The sequence below is a fragment of the Dysidea avara genome, chromosome 12, assembly GCF_963678975.1.
Source record: "Dysidea avara chromosome 12, odDysAvar1.4, whole genome shotgun sequence".
Classification (NCBI taxonomy): domain Eukaryota; kingdom Metazoa; phylum Porifera; class Demospongiae; order Dictyoceratida; family Dysideidae; genus Dysidea; species Dysidea avara.
The window spans coordinates 24,986,328-25,005,020 of NC_089283.1; the positions used below are offsets into that span (position 1 = coordinate 24,986,328).

Genomic DNA, 18,693 nt, shown 5'->3' on the forward strand with positions numbered 1-18,693 from the left:
TTATTTTATTTTTTATTTTAATACTTTTTAATGCAGTTCAGGACTGCATTAAAGGTCAGTGGGTAATAGATACCCACTGCCAAAGAAGCATACATATACAATACAGTGCAATAACTAATAATTACAACTGTTAGTTACTTATAATTACAATAGATAGCTAGAGTTTGTTAAAATTGGTAGAAATTGGCGCTCTAGAGCAGCGGTGGCAAGGGCACAAAATGTGAAATGTACAAGCTCTCTCTGGGTTGAAGTTATTAGTAAAATGCGACCATAAGTAGTTAGTTAAACGATATTTAATTGTGCTGGTAGATTGTTAGTGACAGTCATGGCTAGTTCAGTCCCTGGATGATATGAAAAAAGTAAAGAACGATCGAGTAGTTAACCACAGCCAGCAAGTAACTACATTGCAGCCGTAATTCTTCGTAAATTAGCGGACTACTATACTCCGGAACTTTAAAGGCGCAAGTTGCTCAGGCGAGTTCAACCGCCCGTTCAGTGTTCAATAAGATCGTGAGACTACTGAAGAAACATTTGAATGATCAAGAAGGTATAGTCTACTAGTCATATTGTATTTGGCCTACAATATTACACCGTACTTTGATCTGTTTATTTTTTGGCTTCGTTATTTTTTTCCCTGTGTTGTATTTTGTCACTGTTACGGAGCTAGCTAGCTACTTCTCAGTGTACTCTGTTTTGTATTTCGCAACTAGTGTAAATGACTAACAATATTATGGAACTGACAGCTATAGTGCCAGTGGACAGCTGTAGTTATTAGCGTTTAGGCCATTCCACTGTCAAGGGGTAGTCAACTCTATACCGCCATAGATATTAGAGAGAAGGGATAGGCAACCGAGCGCGCGCCGTGTATATCTACCATTGATTGTGGTTGAAGCACTCCTCGGTATAGACAATATGCATGCTATATTATTCGAAAGAAAAATGATCAATTACAGTAGTGCGGCGACGCTTTCCAAAAAAAGTTGACGGTGAACGACTACCGAAATTTTGTGAAAATCCCATACATAAGTATGGGTAGCTAATGCGGCTCAGACTATAACTCACCACTAATGCTACAGGCAGGCTTTCTCTCGCCAGGTGTGTTACCTCCTAGATAGAAGAAATCACCTCTCCGTAAGAAACGCTGATAACTTCGCTAGGACTATAACTCACCACTAATGCTACGGGAAACCTTTCGCTCGCCAGTTATACTATCTCCTGGGTAGAAGAAGTCACCGCTCTGTAAGAATCGCTGATACTGCCACGCTATGAATCAATTCGCACTTAATTCACCGTCAAAAGATCACGTGCTTATTAGAATGTTTTCGGTATGCATATTGTCTATTGATTAAATCCATGCGGACGGGATGGCAGTTTGTGGTTTAGTCGTCTTACAGTTGATTTCAACCACCTTGTGGTATTTTAGTTGAAATACAAGACTTTTAATGCTTCTGGCTTCTGTTGTTTAATCGTCTTGGGTGGTTTTCATCGCCATTTACCATTGTGATCATCAATGGGTACCTCCGTTTTTTTGTCTACCTGTTACGAAGAACAGAAGTCTAGTTCCACTGGGGAAATAGTGCTGAAGTCTTCGCAATACTTTGAAGTTTTGCACAGTACCACTGAAAGATGTTTCTCGCATAACAGCGCTTGTGTTGAAGTTGATAAATCATGGACTAGTATTTTAAAGAACCGAGATGAGACTGCCAAAGGACGTTAATCAAGCGGAATAATAAAATGAAGTACACCATGCAAAACTATGTTACTTTAGGGTTACTGTGGCATTGTTTGCCAGTCGAAAGTGAACTTACCATGAACACAACAGGTACACAAAAAAATCGTGTCGACTGAGATTAAAATGATTGATGGCGGCAAAAACTCACAACAAGACTTACAATAGGAGTTTGCGTAGTACTTGTAAAACATAAAGAGATTGTCATGAAATACTCCACGCCCGTAGAAAGTAGTCCAGAGCAGAAGACACCATTTTGGCCTCATGAATTCACCAACGGCGGAGTGTTTCAGGGCGCGCGCTAGTTTCTAATCCCTGTACTCTAATATCTATGATACCACTAATTGATGCACTTGCGACCGGGATCAAGAGTGATCAAGGAGTATTTATGCAGTGAATCAAGCGATCAAGGCGTCCGCAAAAGTGGCGATCAAGCACCTTTGGAAAGGCAACTTGAGAAGGGAATTTACTAAGCTTATACAGTTGACGATCAAGAATCAAGGCTCTTGGAAAGATGAAATCAAGCAATATTTTGGTGATCTTTTAATTTGGTTGCGAGCACATCAATAGGCGGTATGAAGTAACTACCCCTTGACTGTGAATTGGTATACCGGTTTCTGGTCCTGCTCACACTGAAAGGGGTATGCGGCGGGCGGGCGAATATCTTAATTATGTCATCATTATTATACTGTTAAAATCACTATGTTAAAACTCTACTGGATACAGCTACATGACTATAGAGATGTTTCAGCACGTGATTTTCGTTACATCATTTTCCGGAAGTTGTCATATTGGTGAACAGGTTGCTACGGAGGGCATAGCTTTGGTGTACAGCTGTTTTTGCTATGTCGGCGAAAGGAAGTACACTTCTACGTACAGATGGTGATTTGCACAGTATATGGCTGCTCCAAACGCTCAGGAAGAGACAAAAATGTTTCTTTATAGGCTACCAGTAGTGAACAAGTACCAAGGGCGGAAAGACTATGAATTAAGACTAAAGCGTAGAGCAAGTTACCTGGCTTCTATTGGAAGGAAGAATATCGCACCCATATCACTAAAGAACTGGCACATGTGTTCAAGACACTTTTTATCCAGAAAACCAGCAGAGTTATACGACATACGTAGCTAATCCAGACTGGCTGCCAATGTTACGTCTCGGCAAAGAGCCTACGTCAGAGAGCACAGCAGCAAGCCAACTTAAGATTCAATCCAGTAACGACCGATATAAGAGAGCCAAAGGTAGGAGGGAAAAGCATGAATGTATCGAAGAACTTGCTTCCAAATGTTTTGGATGACTTAATGGATGAAGTATGTGAAGAAGTGAAGGATGTAGCTATAGAACAGATTAGTATTGGAATGCAATACATTGATGTGTCAAGAGCTAAAGAACCCACTGTATATAAGTGTTCTGCTGAGGTCCAGATGCTCCAAGAGCAGTTACACCAAGCTAGGCTTACAATCCAGAACCTTATGCAGCAACTAGGAGAAAACCCTCTATACCATTCTGTGAGGATGCATTTGTTGATGATGAGTTTACAAAGTATCATACTGGCCTGCCAAATCGCCAAGTCTTGTTGTGTTTATTTGAGCATGTTTCAGTTGGTATGTCACATGAAAGAGAGACCAAATTAACACTCTTTCAACAATTTTCATGTGTTTTATTGAAGCTAAGGACCAATGCAGACATTGAAAATTTATCGCATCGCTTTAGTGTCTCATGTGCAACAATTTCAAGGATCTTCAACAAATGGTTACCGCATATTGATAGACAGTTGCATGGCTTGATACTTTGGCCAGACAGAGAAGCTTTGCAAAAGACAATGCCGCAGTCCTTTCAATGTTCTTTTGGAAAGAAAGTTGCTGTAATTTTAGACTGCTTCAAGGTTTACATCGAAAGATCATCTAACCTCCGAGCAAGAGCTAGCACTTGGTCTAATTACAAGCATCACAATACAACAAACGTACTGCTGCTTGGAATTACTCCTCAAGGAGTAATCTGTTTTGTGTCTGAATGTTGGGGTGGGCGTGTAAGTGATGTGCACCTTACAGAGCACTGTGGAATTTTGAAGAAACTGCTGTCAGGAGATGTTGTTCTTGCTGATCGTAGTTTTGACATTGCTGATTCTGTGGCTGCTATGCAAGCCAAGCTGCATATACCAGCATTTACAAGGAACAAAAGCCAACTGTCTGCTCTAGAAGTTGAGTAAACTAGGAAAATAGCAAATGTTCGAATTCATGTAGAGCGTGTTATTGGCTCCGTTAAGCAGAAATTCAAGATTTTACAAAGTACCATCCCAATTCAGTATGTTACTAGGTAAAAAGATCGGAATACTCCACTTATTGACCATATTGTACGTGTATGTTGTGAATCAACGAATGTATGTGATTCTGTAGTACCTTTTGATTAACCTGATATATAGCTATTGTAATGACACTGTAAAGAGATATATATTATACAATTAATATTCAAATTGACAGTCTTTGCAATACCACCTTCCAGTTGGAATTGTCTTCATTTTAAGGCATTTTGTGTGGAACCACTCAATCTTGCAGTCAGGATTGTCACAGCCTATCATCTCACCTTCACTGGGTTGGTTACAAATGCAATACAAATGATCCTCATCACTAGACTCAGATTGGCAATCCTCTTCTTTCTGTGCTCCACATTCAGGACGTGTGTACCAGTGTCCTAGCAGTTCAGGTAGTATACAGGATGAAAAACATTAAGTTGCAGTTTTAAGACAATTTTCCCACAAACCGTTATCTTGGAATATTCTTTCAACAAATATGTTAGTACTGTGCACACAACAAAATCACAGTAGTTAACACCACAAATATGCATCTGAGTTTGGATTTGGTAATAGCATGTGTGGTCTCTGCGTAGCTTCAATTTACCATCATGCTCTATTAAGCAAAAAGTGTTGTTCTTGGTGACTGCATTCTTGATGGTGTCATCCTTGTGACTATAAGGGCATTTGAGCTCAATAACCCCCTTTCCATGACATGTACAGGAAACAACACCATCAGGAGATGCTCCAAGATGAGGCCACTGTGGACTGATGACAAACCCCACATCTGAAACTTCAAAATTTTCGTGACTGGGTCCAATTTCTTTGTAGTATAATTCCCTGGCACACTTTTCCTTCTTAGTACCCCAGTCAGTTTGTTTGCTGGAAAAGGAACAAAACATCAGGGTAACAGATTGATTTAATGAGGCTTCGTGATGGATTCTTAATTGCTGTACTGCAGATAGCTTTCATACGTGGTGCAGTGACCCTACCACTCCTGTACTTGTACCGCAATTTACATTTAGCCTGTGATCTGGTTGCTGCTTCAATATCTCTTCAGTCAAAGTAATGAATACTGCATCACAAGTACTTCTTAGGTCATCAAACTCAGCATCAATTAAATTTGGATTATAAAATTCAGTAAGTGGTTTGGAAAGGTGCCCATTAAGGATTTTGGTACATAGTTGTCTGAATATGGTGGAACAAGAGACCAAACACCAGGACTGGCTCCACATATGCTAAGCTTTTCAAAAAGGAGTTCCATTCCTATTATCTCTTTATGTATGTCTACTGGGCTATCCACTGAAGCTGTTGCATCTAGTTGGTCTGGTGATTTCATGTTGTCAATTGTTTCATCTAATTTCCTCTTCTTGCCTTTGGGTGATGTAAAATCAATATTTTTGATTGAATGGTACTCTGCTGATTTTAGAAATGTTGACATAATCCAATTACATGGACCTTCTGTTGGTGTCTTAATTCTGGCGATCCTGTAGAGTGTCTCTAGGTAAAACAGAATTGCAGCCACATGTGTACAGATCTCGCCCAAGCCAGCCATGCCAGTACAATGAGTACAGCATATATCCCCATCCTCCTCCAACACTATCCAGCTGCTCAAAGGAGTTTCACTCAACTTCTGTGAATGAAGAACCTATAAAACGGTCAAGTAGTTAAACTACTCTATTAAAACAGTCACAAGAACAATATTAGGCCTGAGTCAAATATGGTCAGAATTTTGCCCAAAATGCTTTCAGGAATTCCCCACCCATTATGCTGTTTCAGTGTTCCTATTATGCTTGCATTATGCTCCTAAGTTAGCAACATTTGTGACTATTATTATGAGAAAATTTTAATCAGTGAATGCTCTATTAGAGTATTTTACTATAAACTGTTCTATTAGAGAGTATCAATCTAAGGAGCTATGAGTGTTCTCAGTTTGCTGACTGCTCTATTAGGGACTATCAATCTATTTTAACTCCATAGTTTGAAATATCCACCTATTAAATATACCAGCATTATGCTTGCATAGCACTCCAACCTATGATGCTTTTTACTATGCTGGCATATTTGACGCAGTCCAAAGCAATTATTATTACAACGATTTTAAACAGGCCAACAATAGTTAGAGTATATATGCACAATATATAAACATGCTCAGCCTATATATTGAAAGATATTTTCCAAGCACCTTTCAAGTATGCACATCCTTCACCAATCAAAAAGCTCGTCCTCAAAACGAGGTACGAAGCCAAGTCACACATTTCCACAGGTGGTACATCACTAGTGGCAACCCCTAGTTCACCAGAGGAAAACGGGTCCACTCCTCCAATAAGCGAATTTTAACCTGATATCGAACCTTTGCTTCACGTGGCAAGCTGTCAGCATATTTAGGCAATATAGACATAGAGGCATACTTCAACGTAGTAAAAACAGCCGTATACCAATAGCTACTTCTGTAGCAACCTGTTCACCAATATGGCAACTTCCGGAAAATGACGTAACGAAAATCACATGCTGAAACATCTCTATAATACATGCACTAGCATGAATTATTTATATACAACAAAGTAAAACCTACAAATGCTGACACATTTAGACACCAATCATGAAGTATGAACTAAATGGCTTCTACAAACAACCTTTAAAAGCCATATACTGCAGTTGCACTTACAATTAGCAACAATAACACTTACCAGAAAGCAATGCAACATGTACCAATGAGCGGGATAGACAAGTAGAGTATGTGCACGAGCAGCAAAATCGTAATAATAGTAATAATGACTAATCAAGAGATTCTGATATTTTGATGCGGGTGGGGGACCAGAAACTGGTATACCAATTGGAGTGGCCTAATATGGTTAGGGTTGGGTTCAGCTTTGGTTTCTTTTGACTCTTGTTATGTACTGTATAGCAGAAAATTTTGGTGGGAGAAAATTTTGGCGAATTGGTCATTGACAGAAATTGTCGGATAATATCTTGGTGAATGGATCACACATATACTCCCATGCAAATTAGACGACAGTGCGAGTTCGAGACGAGGTTGCGATATCAGTCTAGCTACGCTGGGACTAAGTAGCTACACGGTAAATGTACAGCATATATTTTAATGCTTCACTAGGCAAAATGTATGCGCTGTTATCATGTTTATTCTGTGAACTGTATATAGCTAGTTGATCAGCAACACTAATGCCGTCACATCATTCACGTGATTCTTCACACGACACTACACCCTTTGCTACTTGATAGAATGACTGATGGAGTACACGTTTGCTGTTCAATCAAAGGTTCAAGGTTATCATGTTTACTGTGCCATTTGGGATGCTGCGATCGATGGAGAAGCTCTTCGTTGTAAGAGGAAAGTGGGGAATGCCTATGATACATTTGCAGTTGCTGTAAAAAAAAAAAGATGGAGTGATTGTTGGCCATTGCCCACGCACAATTTCTTCCATATGCTCAATTTTTATTCGTGACGGAGGGTTGATTACCTGCCAAGTGAATGGTAGCCGACATTATTCCCATGATTTGTGGCAAGGGGGCCTGGAAATACCGTGCATGTTGACTTTCCGAACATCAGACAAAGCCAAATCAGACAAAATAGAAAGAGTAATAAAGAGGGTTTTAAACAAGGAATATGACTTTGAACTCGCCTATACTGAAATCCCTCTACAAAGTTTAGACAACAGTCAAGCTACCTCTGCTAAAGGTCAACAAATCAAACAAGAAGTTCAGGAGCTGAAGCAGATGAATAATCAAGATGGTCAAGTCCAGCACCAAATAATCATTGATGAAATTGATGAAGTAGGTAAAGCAGAAAATCAAATGGACACCACAGAAGAACACTCAATGCCAAAAGACATAAGTTACCTAATAAGGAAATGGAAAACAATGTGATGGGCAATGAATTGTCTGATATCCATGTTAATTTGGCACAGAATTTGTTAAAGGCACAGTTTCCCAGTTGAAAGGGTTAAAGTTGACCCGTTTGCAATGTAAAGATTTTGAGCAGGTATTCACAGAAGATGAGATCACCAATAAGCTTCAAATAATTCACTGCAGTGATCGACACCACTGGATTGTAGCAACTACTGTGAAGTGTGAGCAAGGCGAAGTGCATGTATACGACTCTCTGTTCAAGACTCTAGATGATGAAACAAAGCAACCATCTTAGAAGTTCAACCACTAGAACCCCAATAATCAAAGTAATAAGTCCATCAAAGCAGAAGGGAGGGAAAGATTGTGGGTTGTTTTCTATAGCATCTGTTACATGTATTGCATTTGGTCTGAATCCAAAAATTTCAGCAGTGATCAATGAGGGCACATCTTGTTAAGTGTTTGGAGAACAACAAGCTCATCCCATTTCCTTGCATAAAAAAGCTGTTATGAATTTCATGTAGAACATTACAATTAGCTATTTTATTTATTAAAGTGTAAAATGCATGATGTTACAGTTCTAACAATCCTGTTACAATTTCAATAATCCTGTCGCTATAAAACCATTATGTATGATGTCTGGCTTGCTCTTTAAATAATCATACAAATCACACATCCATTTGGCACCCATAGGCTTAACAATACTCAAGCGCAGATCTGCTGGCTGTGTCTTGACTTTTTGCTGCAATTGGGAACAAACTTGCTTTACATACCATTTGTGAAACTTCTTGTGGAGAAATTCTTTTGCAGCTTTGTTAATGTGCATATCCGGGCTGTAAGCAGTCAGTGCAATTAGGTGGAACAAGAACCACTTGTTTGAATCTGAAAATTTAACAGCTCTTCAGTGCACTGAGCTTTGAAATTATCAAAGATCAGTACTGCAGGTTGTCCAGGGGGAAGCTTCAGCTCCTGTCTTTTTTGACAAAGGTAAGGCAAAATTATATTTTCTACGTATCGTCGCATTGTCAATTCATTGCACCAGTAGTTAGCAGTAAAAGTTATATCCCAGTCAGGAGGAAAGCTATGTTTTGGTAAACATTTAGTAGTTTCCCCCTGGTAAACTAGCTGAATGGGAAGAAAATCTCCTGACATAGAACTGGCAAACACTGCAGTGAGCTGATGCTTGTCATTTTTACCAGCAACATCAACTCTTTTTGATCCTTCCTCTGCCATTGTCCATGAAGATACTGGTACATAATTTATTCCCGTCTGGTCCCAGTTTATAACTAGCTCTGCAGGTACCTCATCCATTTCCATAACATTGCTGAATTCAAGTAAAAAACAGCTTCTTTAATTCGTCAAAATGTTCCATGCTAACTTTTGCTTTTGTATTTGCTCTTCTTTTTAACAAAATTCATCCGAGTCAACAAATTCTTTGCCCAATGCTTGATTAAGTCAATGTGGCCACCATTTTCAACTAGCAGCTCAGCATCACTGTTCATTACAATACCTGTTCCAACTGCAATGGCTACATCGGTATTAATGACAACCTCTTCTCTTCTCAGTTCCCTGATATATTCTCTTACTTGGTGGTCCAGGTCATCGCCAATCAGTAAAGGTCTACCTCTTTTCTTAGGAACTAATTCTTGAACTACACTATCCGACTCTTCATTATCGCTATCAGGTGAACGTGATCTGCATGCTGCTTCTTTAACTTGGTCTTTGACTTGTCCCAGTATAAGTTTTTACATCGTCGCACTGTGGTTTCCTTCAGAGGAGGTATTGATTGGCATAGTAACGTATAGCATCAGTTGTACCAATTTCTGCTGCTATCTTGCCAATTTAAAACCTCTGTGCAGGGTCTAGTATTGTGTATGGGCCTTGAGTGTCCAAGGCAGTGCCACATTCTAACAATTTGCTAACGCAAGCATTCATGGACGATATCCCCGAAGATGGTACCCTCAAGCTCAACGGACCATTTGGATTAGGTAAAGGCTGTTTCACTTTCTTCTTCAGTTTAAAGTATTGAAGCAGTGCCATTGGTAATAAAGTGCTGAGTAGATTGTAGCAATCGAGACTGGAACATGTGTGGGCATGAATGACCTGTCCACTTAACTATATTATTGTAAAACCAATATCAATAGAAAGTTGTTGAATGGAATACTTGGGGAAGGCTGAATAGCTGCTGTAACAATATTCACTGTCACCGATTTAAAGTGATGGAGAACAGCGTCTGGTATTTTTATTTTAAAAATGGCGAGTAAAATTTTGGCAAATCCATGCATACTTGCCAAATTCACCAAAATTTTCCGTTATATAGTATATATATATATATTATAGTTATAACACGCTTTTGAGGGATATGATTAAAATATACGCACAATTCACGAGAGAGCGCAGCGCTCGAGTGAGAGTGCGTATATTTAGTCATATCCCGAGTAGTCGTGTTATAACTGTTATATTCTACACCCTAGTAGATGAAAACGATTATAGATAGTAAGTTATAGTGAAACAGCACCTCCTGGAGATGGAAATCAATAGAAATTTTTGATGGATCAGACGTTTTACACTTTTAACAGTGCCACGCCCACATAGTCACGATTAGTGAGTTATCCACGAAGGAGACAAGAGTTCATTGAAACTTGTTCCAGTTCCTGAGGTGAATAATTGTTGGTTGATTTAGACGCTTGTTATTAGAGACTTGTTTACCGTTTAGATAAGGATTTCGCGGAATGTGTGAAGTTACACCATATATGGTAAGCATAGCCACAAAGCGTGGTATATCAGTTATATACCACTTTCACACCTCAGATCAAAGGAAAGCCAGTGCATATAGATCACATATTGGCAGTGTTGGGAGTAACGCGTTACGTAATATTATTACTTTTGTGGTAACAAAGTAATATAATGAAATACGCTATAAAAACAGGTAATATAACGCAAGCTACTTTACTTACAAATGTAACGCGTTACCTAAGTAATATAGTTACTATAATGAGTCTAATATTACGTAAAATTATTACTACAAGTAACGAAGTTACTAATCTCGTTAGTTATCCTCAGAGTAATGGCTAACCACAACGAAGTAACGAGGCCTATACTGAATGAAGCTTATTCACCAGCTTCTTACTTATAACCAAAATTTGCATATTGTCCAACAACGCAATCATGTCACGTGATAAGGTGGTAGTTTCACACATGACAGCTTTAGGCTGTGGACACAAAGTAATATAATATGTAATATTATTACAGTTACTTTATTTTATGGGTAATATGTAACTGTAACTAAATAGTTCAGTTGCAAGTAATATGTAATATGTAACTAGTTACTTTTACAAAGTAACTTGCCCAACTGACTCAAAATGCTAATGAGATATACGCACTACCAGTGTGTATATCCCGTTAAGGCAGTGCATATATCTTGTTACACACTGCCTTAACAAGATATACGCACACCTCGTTAACTTGAGACATTGCATACCTAGTAGGTATGCACACTATATCCAGAAATCATCAGATTTCTTTGATGTTATACTATTATCCTCTTCTCTTATATAGGGAATCAATCAAGCTGTGATTGTGGGATTGAATTCTGCCAAACAACCTGTGATTGTGGGATTCAATTTTAACACATTAACAGTAGTTTGTTTTTTACTTTGTAAATGTAGCAATTAAAGTAACATAATTAACACTAGTCTCTTAAAATTGCTATATTAGCAATAATAAAATCAAACTACTGTTTGATGTATTAAAATTGAATCCCACAATCACAGTTTGGTTGGAAAGATTCAATCCCACAATCACAGCTTATTTGGTTCCCTATATAAGAGAAGGGTATAGCAACTAAAGATTTTGCCAATTAAGTGAGTCTACATGCTAAAGTAGAACATATTGGTTATACACGGGCACTCGTGCTTTGCCTGTATATATGCACTCGCCCTCGGGCTTGTGCGTATATATCAGGCAAAGCACTCTTGCCCATGGTATAACTATTACATATATCATTAGTTGGACGTTTATAAGGCCATCGTTATTATATTGCTTGTTTCCCATCACCCAATGGAACAAAAACTGATGCGGACGGGAGGTGATTATTGATTATTAGTTAATTATACACTTGACTCAGTCTTGTATATTCAGTCTCTGACTGTTCAATCTTGAAGGTTGCCAGGACTGTACACCCATGCACCTAGCTGAACAAGAGTGGAGAGTCTTCCACCCTTCTGCTATATTTGTATGCACAGGTAATGTATTTTCCTTAACAGCTTGGTCACTCTGTGCCTCCTTCTATCATGAAATATTGTATTCACGTGATCTATAATCAAATTTGGTGCGTCTACCTAAAAATTGATGCAGATGGTGGTGATGGGAAACAAGGAATTTAATGATGATGGCTTAAGATACAAACTAAGGGAGATAGGTAACTGCAGCACCGATGGTACAGTGGTTATGAGTTTGGACTATGAATACGGAGGCCCATGTTTGAGCCCCAGCCCAATCAAGTTCTTTTTCACCTTGTTAGGTTTTCGTCTGCACGTGACTGCCAGCACTATATCACCTCCCAATATTATTGACTGTGTTGTGTGCCAACCTATGGGATTCTCGTTTACAAGATATATGCAAACTTTTTACACTGTGGGCTATGGACGATATCCATAATGACAAAATTTAAGTCATAAGGCCAGAACAAATTGATTCACAGATTATATTTTTTTAAAGTCATGAGGAGAGGAGGTCATTTTTCATATTTCATAATTTCTTAAACATGGAAACAACATTTAAAAAGTAACTTCATGCAGTAGCTAGCTACATACTTAGTTGATACAAAAGTCGTTTATGCATGGTGACCATGGTATATGGAACTTGTGTAAATACCACTATAGTGGCAGAGCCAATCAAATCACAGTATCCAAGAATTTGTGACATAAACCATGCAGTTTTCACCATGAATAACACAATAACCATGACAACAATAGTTGAAAAGCAACCGATGGTACTCTGAGGTACACCCGCCATAAATAATTACGTTGAGAAGTACGTATGAAGTTTTGTACTTTCTTCCACAAGTTACAACAGCCCTCCCTGGTAATATTGTGTCTTACCACTAAAGAAATTTGAAACCACATTTGCTTTTCAATCACACAAGTACCACATACTATGGTCTAGAGATGAAACAATAATATATTGATATATCACATATCGATCATACATTGAGGTCATGATATGTATCAGTATGAAATTAGGTTATATTGATATATCGTGTATTGTGGAGTATCAATGTATCGAGGTCAGTGTTTATTCTAGGATTTCTCCTTTGGGGGGAATCTTGATCCATATATAATAGCCAACAACTTGTAATGACCTTCTTATCTGCTTAGTAAGGCTTGCTCCTGAGCAGTGTAACATATTCAATCAACATTTGAAAGCTTGTAACAAGCCTCCAAATTTCTAAAAACATTGTATATGTTGGTTGATGGTGCCTGGAAGTGGGTGTATCATACAGTGTGATAGTACTGTATAGTAAGGACCACAAAGGTTCCCATGAAAGAACATTACTCAAAAATCAGCCTACCTTTTCCCTGATGATGATGAAGCAGTATTGGTTAGGTAAAACTAAGCCCAAACAAGTCTTCAGATTGATCCAAAATGCTTTCAACAAGTTGCTATAAGAGTTTTAAAATATATATTAAACAGAATTTTCTAGTAACTAACTGATGCCTTCAGACAATTGTGACTCAATAATGGCTTGATTTTTTTGCTGTTCGACATCGCTTCAGCCGACGTGTGCTTTTTGACATACCACATGTACAGTACGTACAGTGCATTCTTCATGGACTTAACAGTATCCTCCTTTGTGTCCCATTCATCTTTGCTGACAGTGAAAGGTGTTGATTTGGCGGTAGTGCGTGATAACTTCCCCTTTGTAACGGAAATCGTCTGTATTTTTCATAGTGGCTACTTTGATTGCAGAGGTGCTTTTCAAACAGTTCTTGATTCGTAATGCTGTGTAACAGGTTGAACATAGCTGACAATGGAATGTAATAGACACTTTACTTTTCAGACAATAATCAGTGTTGGGACAGTTACTTTTGAAAGTAACTAGTTACATATTACATATTACTTGTTACAGAAATATTTAGTTACAGTTACATATTACCCATAAAATAAATAACTATAATAATATTACATATTGTATTACTTTGTGTCCACAGCCTTAACTGTCACGTGTGAAACTACTACCTTATCACGTGACATGATTGCGTTGTTGGGCAATGTGTAAGAATCTGGTGAATAAACTTCATTCAGTAGGCTTCATTACCTCGTTGTGGCTAGGCATTACTCAGTGGATTACTAATGAGATTAGTAACTTTGTCACTTGTAGTAATAATATTACATAATATTAGACTCGTTACAGTAACTATATTACTTAGGTAACACGTTACATTTGTAAGTAAAGTAACTTGAGTTATATTACCTGTTTTTAAAGTGTATTTCGTTTTATTACTTAGTTACCACAAAAGTAATAATATATATTACATAACGTGTTACTCCCAATACTGACGATAATTGATAGCTGCGGCGCACAGTGCCATTTTTCTTTTGATGCGGTATGGGTGGGTTCACCAGTCATAATAATTTTATTTTACAAAAAAAGTTAACAAACAAGTAGACAAAAAATTGGAATTTTCAGCTAGAGTAGGGACCATAGCACATTGATAAAAAGTACTGAAACAAGCTGGAGTAGTGCATGATATTAAATCACAGTAAAACAATAAGAAGTGTTATATCCCTATATATTGTGCATTTCCATTATGGTATCTTGAGCACAGTATAAAGAGCTATAACATTTCTTATTGTTTTACTGTGATTTAATATCGTACACTACTCCAACTTGTTTCAGTACCTTTTATCAATGTGCTATGGTCCCTACTCTAGTTGAAAATTTCAATTTTTTTATGTAATTACAAATACTCTTCCAGTTAAACATGATACTAGTCAATTCTCTGTTGTCATTATTTTCTTTTTTCTAGTTAACTTCATTGTCATTCCTTCCAATAAACACAGAAGAATTTCCATCTCATAAATGATTCATAGCGGTTGTCATTGTACAGCAGTAATCCATCATGGTTACAACTACTTTAAACAGTCCAGAAGACACGAATATCAAGTCAAATCAGCAGTAACTATATTTATTTTAGACAGATGTGTACAATTGTAAGCAAACATTATTCCACCAGGTAGTGTGATAATTCCGGTACAGCCGATCACTAGAGCCTTTCAAACAATGCAGTGTGTCCTTTCTTAGTATGAACGTCATGTGTAAGGTTCATTGTATGCCACAGCATAAGAAACAACATGGATAAAGTTTAGTATGCTACAGATACCATTTTCGTGCCAAGAATAACAGACTAGTGTACACAAACTAAGTTATAAACAAACTATTCATCATCCAGTGTGGCAGAAGTTGATTTAAGCTGGTAGAACAACAAAGCGAGATGCCTCGGTTTTGATGGTTACATGGTGTACAATTGTTGATAGGCCAGGGTTTCCAGCTAACCTCCTGCTGAACTATTTTATATAGCGTAAACAGCAGCTTTGCACAGCAATTCTGTGCCATTGCGCACTCAGATGCAATGGTGTAGTCGCTAGACAGGATCTTAGAATGCACTCAATGCAGTTTCCTTAAAAATGCTGAATACTGAAAGGTGTATACATTTAACAGATTTTGGTATGTACAGCTATATAGCTGTTTAGACAACAATCAAAGGATTTGTAGTAAAGAAATTTTGTTTGATTATACAATTCCATTCATATACGCACAGCTAGCCGTGTACTTTTATACAACACTCAAATATATTCAATTGTGGGTTTTAATCAGCATGTAGGTTGGCTGTTGGGAGTCTTGGGAGCATGGTATTTATATGATAGAGACTGGTGCTAGCTATTTTACAGCTAAAAGTTACAAAATAGAAAGATAAAACATCACTGAATAAGATTATCATGAAATATAGAGCACAATTGACCAAAACAATTTGGAGGGAGGTCAAGAGCCCCTTTGGCTCACCCCTAAATCCACCACTGGATCTATAATTGATTAATTATACTATGTAGTTATTTGTGCTGTGTATATTATAGTGTGTTTTATGTGTCTGTATTTAATTTATGTGTGTACCCACATCCTTATGACAAAATTGATTACCTATCTATCTATCGTATTTATCATTATAGAAAGAATGGCACTAACCACCACACCCAATGGCGGGGGCGGGTATGAATATCAGTTTGTAGACACTCCATCGGATATGTTTGTGTGTAAGATTTGTCAGTACCCGAGTAGAGAGCCTTATCTTAGTGAATGCTGTGGTCACACATTTTGTAAGTCTTGTCTTGATGCCGCAAAGAATGTTACCGCTGTTACCAGAGCTTGTCCCATTTGCCGAGATAAAGAATTTGTCACATTTCGCAACAGACAAGCTGACCGAGCTATCAGGAGTCTTCATGTGTTCTGTACTAACAAGGAGAAAGGATGTGAATGGCAGGGTGAAGTGAATGATATCATCAATCACCTTGGAAACAGTGGCAGTTGTCAATTTGAAGATGTGACATGCTCCAATGATTGTGGAAAATGTTTACAACGGCAATATCTGACTGGTCATGTTGAGGATGAGTGTGTACGTCGTAAGGTTGACTGTCAGTATTGCCACATTACAGGAGAACATCAGTTTATTGAGGGTGAACACAAGGAACAGTGTCCCAAGTTCCCCATAGTTTGTCCTAACAAGTGTGAAGCTGATAACATACCTCGTGAGGATATTGATGAACACAGGAAGATGTGTCCACTTGAAGAAGTTACCTGTCCTAATGATTGTGGAATGACCTTACAACAACAATACCTAACCACCCATGTCAAGATGGAGTGTCGACGTCTTAAGGTTGACTGTCAGTATTGCCACATTACAGGAGAACATCAGTTTATTGAGGGTGAACACAAGGAACAGTGTCCCAAGTTCCCAATAGCCTGTCCCAACAAGTGTGAGGTTGGTAGTGTCCCAAGAGATGATGTAGAAGAACACATAAAGATGTGCCCACTGGAGCTAATCCAGTGTGAGTATCATGTGGTGGGTTGTGAGGAGAGGATGGCTCGTAAGGATCAGAAGAAACACAATAAGGAGAAGATGGAAGAACACTTGTCCTTTACCACACGTCAGCTCACTAACACTCAACACAATTTAGCTAATAGTCAAGTTGAGGCAGTAGAAAATAAAGATAAGCTAACAACAAAGATTACACAGACAGGAAAAGACCTGGCTACTACTAAACAACACCTGAGCAATGCTGTGAAGACAATTGATCAACTCATACAGAGACTAAAACAAACAGAAAGAGATACAGCATCTCAACTGGAGAAATATAAAGATGAGTTTACTATGAGAATTGAACAGCAACAAAAAGAATCTGAAGAACAACTAGCAGTCACTAAAGATGATCTCATGTGCACTCTAAAGCTTCAACAAGCAGAAAACAAACTTGCAACGTGTGCAACAAAGCAAGAATTAGTCATTACTAAAGATGAACCAAGAACAACTAAAGAAAACCTCCAAACTGCACAAGAAGAGGCCAGGAAGACAAAGGATGATCTTACTCAACAACTTGCAGTAACTAAACAAGAAGCAAATAAGATAAAAGATGAACTCACTCAGAAACTCACTAACACACAAAGAGATCTTAACACTACAAAACAACAACTAGCCACAACTTGTCAAAATCTTACAAAAGCTGAAAAGGAACACATCACACTAGCTGCCACAACTCATGAGGCACTAGCCAAACTGGAGACCAAATTCCAAACAAAGATCACCAAGATTGAAACTGCTGGTCAGAAGAGGATCACTGAACTGGAAACTAAACTGGAACAGAAAACTAAGCTGTTAGAAGATGTTTTGTTTTCAGACAAAGACCTCTGGTGGAAGATTATTACCTCTTCATCATCAAAGCAGAAGACACAACAAATTGAACAGTCAGTATCTGACCCAAACATATTCTGGTACAACACTGTTAACTATCAAGCATCAAAGTTATCATCAGGTGATCAAGTTGTTCCAGTGATTGTGAAGATGTCAGAGTATACCAAGAAGAAGAGTGATGGAGTTCAGTGGTACAGTGACTCATTCTATACTCATCACAAGGGATACAAAATGTGTTTGTATGTCTATGCTGCTGGCTGGACTAGTGGTTACATGGCAATCTTCCTGTTCCTCATGAAGGGTCCATATGATGATCAGTTAAGGTGGCCACTGAAGGGATATTGTGAGGTGAAGTTGTTGAACCAGATCAGTAACAGTGAACATCATTTAGGGAATGGGGAGTATTGGGATGACGGTCATAAGAGGGTCTTCAGTGGGGAGAGAGGTTGGTACTACGTGTGGTACAGTACTCAGTTCATTTCCCATGAACACCTCCACAAGATCACTCCCACATGTCAGTACCTCAAAGATGATGGTATCTTCCTTCAAGTAGACTATAAACTAGACTAGCTGAATAATGTACAGTAATGGTGAATGTTGATATTGTGTTGTTACATGGACGTTCATATAAAAATGCCTCGAATTAGTAATTTAGTGTGGGTTTTATGACCTCATTAACAACTCTACATGGTACACTGTGAGGAACTTTATTCATGATGATGGGTTACTCACATGATCCAGAGTAGCAGATACTTTAGATTTGCTGTGCTTGTGAAATGTCCAACTATAATTTCAAGTATTGTGTGTATGTCATTGTGGTGTGTGCGGGTGCATGTGTGTGTGT

General features: G+C 38.2%; 2 protein-coding genes and 1 long non-coding RNA gene across 2 annotated transcripts; all 3 read left to right on the plus strand.

The window, feature by feature from the left end:
* The window catches only part of LOC136240552 (E3 ubiquitin-protein ligase TRIP12-like), a 47,777-nt gene that overhangs the window by 24,532 nt on the left and 4,552 nt on the right, over positions 1 to 18,693 (plus strand).
* LOC136241096 (TNF receptor-associated factor 3-like) lies at positions 444 to 18,535 on the plus strand. Its single transcript, XM_066032269.1, has 2 exons — positions 444 to 547; positions 16,114 to 18,535. Exon 2 carries the CDS (start codon positions 16,119 to 16,121, stop codon positions 18,417 to 18,419), a length of 2,301 nt encoding a protein of 766 aa, XP_065888341.1. The 5' UTR covers positions 444 to 547; positions 16,114 to 16,118; the 3' UTR covers positions 18,420 to 18,535.
* On the plus strand, positions 10,387 to 14,979 carry LOC136241105 (uncharacterized). Its single transcript, XR_010694163.1, has 3 exons — positions 10,387 to 10,543; positions 10,601 to 10,640; positions 14,916 to 14,979. It is a non-coding gene; the product is annotated as an uncharacterized lncRNA (long non-coding RNA).

Bases quoted from the DNA above. Each gene is read 5' to 3' on its own strand.
- LOC136241096 (XM_066032269.1), top strand. From the start codon at position 16,119: ATGGCACTAACCACCACACCCAATGGCGGGGGCGGGTATGAATATCAG.